Below are 7,509 nucleotides of genomic sequence, written 5' to 3'. Positions count from 1 at the left end.
ACAAAAAATGCACCCCTGCAGCCTTTTCTCACGATCAGATGCGCAAACCCTGTGCCTGGCAGTAGTCGAACTCTCTTTTTTTTTTCTGGTCTCGGGCTGCTAGGAACATCCTGCCGGTGGGAGGGTTCGTTAGCCATATGGCTAAGATTCACTTGCAAGGAAGACCTTTTTTCATTGTTCTTTTGGTCTATACGGAGGTCCTCTGATCGAGTCAATTGGCTTGCTGGGATGAAGTCACATTCGAGGTTTTGACGGCGGGGTGACATTGCTTGCAACTACTGGATTTCCAAGGTTCTCAAACAAGTTTCCACGAGCTGCGCAGGTTGAAGCACAACGATGCAGTAACACGGACTATCGTGCGGCCGCCGGTCATCGGAAGCATCGGGGGGTACTCGTACCGTAACAAGCACGAAAGAAAACCTGTGGGACGAAAGGAATTTGAATGGCAACACCAAGGTTCAAGTTCCTGCAGTGAAACCCATGTAACATGTAATGTGATATTGAACCACTTCTTGCAGCGGCAAGCTTATCGACGGCCGTTTGACACATGAAAAGAATCTGCTCATTCGAACGGAGGAGCAACAAAAAGAAGAAGATGAAAAACTCTGCAAGAATATGGCCGTTGATTGGCGGCAACGGGGCCAGCATGGATAAAATCCTTCTCAGAAAGTGTCCTGCCCAAAGAACTCCACTTGAAGCCAGAGAATCCTGCCTGTACTGTACCTTTTTTGCAGAGCAACATGTACTGTGCTGGTGCTGGGTCGCACGACAGCCAGCTGTGGCTTTCTTCGGGCAGCTTTGGGGGCTAGGTACTGCTGCAACTCTGGGCAAGGATCTTGTGGTGGTGGGAGGGCGTTGGCCTAACGGGTGATTTACAGAAGGGCAACGATGCTGAAGGGTGTGGCCTAACGGGGGTTCACACAAGGGAAAAGATGTGTTGAAAGGCATGGATGTGCCAGTCATGCAAGGCGCATTTCAGCTGGCCAATTGGCATCTGGGCGAGTGAAGCCGGTTCCTGGATTGGCGTCCTTTCAGCTCCGAGCATACCGTGGGCGAAGTTCGCCCTGAGGGAAGGAAAGATTATAAATGATCTGTCAGTCAAGATCAAAACTAGTACTCGTATGTTTAGCATGAAGCACAAGCTTCAAAGAAAGCTCGTATCGATCAAGCCAAGCTCTCCCCGGAGACTATCCGGCAAAGGCTGTGAGGGGTAGCTTCACATTCGAACGATTGCTGACGACGACGGACGACGCTTCATGCAAGCCTCATGGCCGAGGAGGGGGGAGGTTTGTTGCTTAAGGCCCCCAGTTCCGCCCTATGGAGGCGCGGCATTTTCACCAAAATTGCCTGCGTACCTTGCATTAGATCGGGCTATGGGCTATGGGGGGAGGGCTGGGCAGGCGTGCGATTTGCCAGGGCCGGCCGGCCGGCGACTGTGTACAGGCACAGGCCCTTGTCAAGTCCATTGAGTTTGCATGGCCTTTCCCGAGCCCAACAAAAAGCTTGGAGTGCTAATATACTGGGCTGGGCTGGGCTGACTGCTTTTTGCCCTGGCTAATACTTACGAGTACTGTAGATACTGTATCCGTGGCCCGGAGGAGGGGGGGTTAACGAACCAGGGATAGGATGGCGAGAAGGAGGGGTAGACGGATGGATTTGACGATGAGACAGACGATGAGGTTTTACGAAGAGAGGGCACTAGATTGGAATCGGGGTAAAAGATTACCGAGAGGTTATTCAAGATGGAGGAGGAAGAAAAAACGGGAAAAGTGCAAAAAAAGAAACCGACACCTGCAGGATTCGAACCTGCGCGTGCGAACACAATGCCTATGATACCTGTTGATAGCAGGGCATCGCCTTAACCACTCGGCCAAAGTGTCTACGGTTGAAAAGTATGTATACTATGTCTTGCCATAAGGGATTGTAATGGGATGGCCATCTTCTTTTGGCATCTGTTGCTGAAGAATGCTGGAAGAGTTGATGTCTGCAATCAAGAGCAAGAGGTTCGTTGCTTGACGGACGAGTGATGATCAACTCAATTGGTGAACAGCTTTAAAGAAACTGCTGTTCTTGTCCTGCGTGGGATGAGAGAAAAAAAAAATGTGCGAGTAATCTAGCCTCCCATACAGTGTGCTTCCAACAGAGGCATTGTTCGATCTTACGAGAGTATTAGGAATGGAAAGGCACCTACAGCTGCACAATGCCTGCAAGCATATATTCCCTTGTGCTGAAATTGTCATTGTGACGTGGGACAATCAGACGTCCTGAGGCATTCTGTCAAAGAATTTTTCTTCTTTAACTTGCTCAATTGTTGGCCCAGGCAAAAATCGCCTCCCCTTTGTCCTTCTCACATGCTACCCATTTTGCCATTGAACGAGCAAAATCTTTTCTCTTTGCAATGACACAAAACCCGACGCTACAAGAGCCACTTCTCGCTGCTCCACTGTGGCTGGCCAGAACAAAAAGAAGGCGCCGATTTGAACAAGTTTGAACAGCTTTTCCGGCCCTCCGTTATTTCCTGACGGGCTCCGTTTTTCGCAATGACTAGACGGTTTGGCATCTCAACGGCGTTGTTCTAACGGCTTTCCATCACCGAGCTTGGAACGAGTCTTGTCAATGTGTACTTGACTAGTAGAACCGGTGGATGCGAAAAACGGAGACCGTTTGCTTCTATGTACATACGAGAACGATACGCCGTCATGATGAAATGGCTGGACTGGAGCTTTGTCGGTTACATTCCGTGTGGACGGATGGACCTCGAAAGCACCGTTATCGCATCATCCCGAACGGACAGCGACGGCTCTTACGGAGTACCCTCCACCTTGCTTCTAGTCGCTATAAATAACACGACAGAGGTTTTTTCTTCTTCTCGGCTTCTGGTTGGCTGGAACTTTGGAAGACGCTGGTTGGGCCAAATTCCAGAAGCACCAAGCTCGATCAAGTTGTGTGGTCCGACCTAACCAAACCAAATCACGGTGCAGCAACTTTGCGCTGTGCGGATCGAGAACCTAGCAGTCGAGAGCATCTGCGTTGGCATTTCGGATTCGAATACAGACCAATCTGAGGGCTGCCAAGTGGCCATGGCGCTTCCTCAATGGTCCTTTCTTGTATGCACGGGCGTAAGCGAGAGCGCTGCAAAAGCGCCTCCTCTCTTTCACCGCTGTGACTGTGACATGGGGGTTGAGCTGCAAGTCCTTCTGCTCTGTCAACCTCTCGCTCTCTTTTCTCTTCTCTCACTGCTTCAAGGCTCGCAGTAAAGTAAAGCGACAAGCTCCGCCGAAGTGTGGCGAGCCGTAATTCGCCGTTGATGGGGGCCCCACGACTACCTGTATACACTACTGTGCTGTGATTCTATGAATTTGGCCTATCCGCCTGCATTTTCTGCTGCATGTCCCGTACTCGTACCGTACCGTGGCAAGTAATAACGGCGCTGCGACTTACTATTTGGCGAGAAATTTCTGCAGCAACGTCCCATTGCATCGGCGCTTTGCATGTGTGCGTCTTCCATAGGGCGAACCATGGCAGCTGTGGATTGTCGGAAGCAATCCCGCTTTGTCCTCTCGGCTAGTCTCGCCCAGCCCTGCACACCGGCTAGGCTGAAGGTGGGATGGAGGGGAAGGACATTGCGTTCGGCTTCTTGTTTTTACGAGCGTGTCGAGACGAGGTTGAGAGAGTGAGAGAGAGAGAGACAGAGAGAGTCGCATGTTGCCCGCATATGCGACGGTGGTGTGTGCTATCTATCGGCTCACAAACCCTTTCCGAGCCACGGGTAAATACGAATTATGCATCGTGGATATGCATCGTGGATGGATGAACGTGTTCCACTGAGCAGCAAGCAAGCTCTCAAAGCGAAAACAAAGAGGCCGCGCGCCTGCAGAGATGACCACTGGACTAGCATCCCGAGGTTGTTCTCACAGGCCGCAATCATGTTGGCCTAGCGTGAGCCGAGCTGGGTACATGTATCAACTGAACTGAGCTTGTTCATGACTTACCCATCGTCTAACCCATCGGCCAATCGGAGCCTCGTCTGTCTGTGCTACAGTGACCAAGAAGGATCGTCGGGGGGTTCACGTACAGTACGGGACAAAGTAGACGTGATGTCGTCGAGCTATTATATCCAATGCCTTGTTTGGCACACACACATCTCGGGACATGGAGGGCGGCACGGCACCAGCTCTACTAGCTTGGGCTTGAAGAGTTTTTCTTCTTCTTGCTAGACGCTCGCAGGGTCTCAGCTAGGTAACAGAGCTGATGAGTCGTAGGCGGAGGAATGACGACACCATTACTCTTGTGTAGTGTGAATTGGAAACTTGAATCGCCTGCGAGCTCGGACAATTGTCATGACTTGAGTGCTTTAGTCCCCCACATAGCACGACATCGCTCAATGTTACAGCGGGGTGAGTTTGAGATGCTACCCAAAGATACGAGTAAGAGCCAAAATCGGTGGATGGGCGTATTCAAGAGGCAGAATTGGTTCATACTGTAATATCGTAATGCAATTGCAAAAAGAGAAGACGAAGAGAAGATGGCATGTAATTGCGTCTTTTTTTATACAACTTTTCGTTCATGGGAAAAAGAGGGGAAAGCGGCAAAAAAGAATAATCTTGACCGAGACAGGGGTCGAACCTGCAACCTCCTGATGTACTTAATCGTAGTCAGACGCTCTGCCATTGAGCCACACGGCCTTTGATGTCTGGTGCTTTCGTAAACTCATTCAAACAGCTGGAGCATCTGCACCGATGGCTTCAGGAGAATGAATTGCAAGTTTCCAACTCTCGAGAACAGTCGTAAATTGGAAACTACACGTGCTTGACTTGTGTTCAATTCTATTTCGAATTAGCTAGCCGTGTATTAGAGGAGGTTACTGGCTGTCTGACAATGCGTCTCTCAATGTTGTAAATATCTCATTCGATACTCGCGTCTTACATCGGTAAGAGTTTCCATGGCCAAATACATCATTACAATTATATTAATCAAAGTGATAATGCGTCTGTTGGATCTTATGTAATTATGTCGAAATCATATGAACTGGACATTTGACGTACAAGTACTTACTTGTTGGCTGTCTTCAACATGTTCATCAGTATCACTCATTCCCCAAGAGCCATGTCTCAGTCTAGTTTCTCCTATATACCCAAGGCCTCTTTAATCAAACCTCATTCAATCATCAATAACAATAACAACCTTTTCAGAACTCCTTTCAATAACAACATCCAACCAAGCCTTATACCCAGCAAACATCCTCGACACATTCGCATTCCCCCATCTCCCACTCACTCTCCTCAACGCCTCATACCGCTCCCTCACAAATCCATCTCTCGTCCCCTCGTCCTCCCACCCGTCAACTACACCCTCCCCTATCGCCGTACAAAGCTTCTCCAGACACACAGGACACACATACGGCGGCTGCCGCTGTGCCTCGTCGACGCTGCCGCACCCCTGCATCGCACACGCAAAGTACGTGCAGTGGTCCAGTCCCAGACAGTGACACAGTTCGTGTGCCATGGTCACTACCACTCTCCCAAGCCATTGGGCTGTTGGGGCTTCTAACGGGATCGTGCGCTCGGCATGGATGGCGGCTGCTTCGATTGCCACGTGTAAGGGGCCGCCACCGTCTCGTCGTTGGGACTGAGGGGGTTGCCGTTTTGTTTGCTTGGTGGATGGGTTGGAGACTTCGTGACAGAGCTGGTCAATGTAGGTTGCGCAGTGAGATGCTGGCCATGCGTGACCGTCGTCTCGAGGTGCGCAGAGCGGGTGGTCGCGGAATAGGGAGACGGCAGCGATCCGGCTGCCTCCGTATGCACGGCCGGCGGTGAAGATGTCGCCGTCTCCTTCGTACATGTCCATGTCGAGCAGCATCATGACAGAGTGTGCGTCTGACGGGATGTTTTCTGCCAGAGCGTCCAGTATGTCGTCCAAGTTGACCTGCATGGGGGACACTCCATCTGGGGACGCACGACACCGGATGCCGAAGAGCTCCTTGCTAGGCGTCATGAGTCCAATGCGGCGTTCTGTGTCGGGGGTTTTCAGGATTGTGCCGGTGTATTTGTCCCATTTCTTCCATTGAAAGGGTTTTGTGAAGAGTTTCACGTCCATGCCGTGGAAGAAGGCAGACAGGTACTCTAGAATATCTTGAAGCTTCGGCGGCTCGGTAGCTTGCATGTCCCGGGTTGTTGCTGCATTCTCAGAGGTGCAGACGGACCATGTCTGCATTTTGTACACTTCCTGCGTAATTGATGGACTTGGTACAATGTAGATAGTCTTCCTTTCTCGAGTCACTGGGTTTCGCTCCTCTTCATCTCTCCATTCACGGAAGTCCTGTGGCGGATACTCTGGATCCTCGGCAAGGTCGTCATCGGGGAGGATTAATGGACCAGGAAACATCATTCCATCTTCAAAGAGCTCTTTGGGCGTTAGTAAACCGAGATGTTTTCTGAAGCGCCCATCTTTGGTTGCTGCTAGAATGCGTTTTCTCTCTGTTGCGCGTTTGAAGCCTACTGTGCTTGCATGTGGTGAGCCATCCAAGTAAAGATGTGAATGTTTACAGGCATGCTTCATGCTGGAAGACTTCATATTCGATAACGCGACGACTGGAAATGTAACGCGTATCAATTGAAGAGAATGATGTATAGAGTAAAACTTGTTTCTTCTCACATTGTTGAAAATTCACGTTATTGATGCATTGATTACGCCAAGTTGGTCTTAACACGGTGTTGCTGCCTATTCCACCATGGAGCTAAATTTTGTCAATGCAAGGAATCCTTCGGATTAATTAATGTCTGAAACGAATGTTAGTATCATGAATAATGGGACCTCTTCCTATTTTCTGCAAAATATGTCTGCAGTACTCTGTTCATCTCGCTGCTCTTATTCATCTTCTGACCATAGGGTAAGCAAGACTACATCATGCATGGGCTAAGTGGCCACCCCTCAAATGGGCCACGCGCGCGTTTTCCCACATCAACACCACAATCTTTCAACCGCGTTTTCTCGTGATGGTGTTCTTTGTCCCACCAGTTTGACTACTAGTTCTTGTCATTTAAAAGAATGCCCGACTACACAGAAGACAATGTTCTCTCAGCACTAAAAGACATCGAAAGCGGCCTCTCTCAACGAAAAGCCGCACAACGCTGGAAAGTCCCTCGAGCAACGCTTCAGAAACGTTTAAGCGGCGGCGTCACACGAAGGCAGGCAAACGAACACAAACAGCGTCTTTCCAAAGACAAAGAGCATCATCTCGCACAGTGGATTCTAGCTTCAGATGAATTGGGCTTCCCGCCGTCGTACCAAGAGGTTAGAGATTTCGCTGCCAAAGTTGTCAAGGCTGGTGGCGATGATGAGCCGCTTGGGAAAGCTTGGTTGGACAACTTTTTGCGGCGAAATTCGCAACTCAAGAATGTTAAGTGGCCTCACTTGAAAACTGCAGAAGGAACGCCGTGATTTGAGCGTGTCTAGAGCTTGAATGATCTAGCGTCGACTTGGGATAAACATTGGTCTTGGGGACTAGGG

General features: G+C 49.9%; 2 protein-coding genes across 2 annotated transcripts; one reads left to right on the top strand and one right to left on the bottom strand.

The window, feature by feature from the left end:
- Window positions 1–5,160: 5,160 nt before the first annotated feature.
- T069G_04583 (peptidase family m54 domain-containing protein) lies at window positions 5,161–6,387 on the bottom strand (the record flags this gene model as incomplete). Its single annotated transcript, XM_056171793.1, has 1 exon — window positions 5,161–6,387. The coding sequence occupies one exon, from the start codon at window positions 6,385–6,387 to the stop codon at window positions 5,161–5,163; it is 1,227 nt and encodes a 408-aa protein (XP_056028651.1).
- A 660-nt stretch (window positions 6,388–7,047) lies between these two features.
- Window positions 7,048–7,440, top strand: T069G_04582 (tc5 transposase DNA-binding domain-containing protein; the record flags this gene model as incomplete). Its single annotated transcript, XM_056171792.1, has 1 exon — window positions 7,048–7,440. The coding sequence occupies one exon, from the start codon at window positions 7,048–7,050 to the stop codon at window positions 7,438–7,440; it is 393 nt and encodes a 130-aa protein (XP_056028650.1).
- Window positions 7,441–7,509: the final 69 nt, after the last annotated feature.

Source organism: Trichoderma breve, chromosome 3, assembly GCF_028502605.1.
Source record: "Trichoderma breve strain T069 chromosome 3, whole genome shotgun sequence".
NCBI lineage: Eukaryota > Fungi > Ascomycota > Sordariomycetes > Hypocreales > Hypocreaceae > Trichoderma > Trichoderma breve.
Note: the sequence above shows the minus strand (reverse complement) of the source record. Positions and strands in the feature narration are given on the sequence as shown.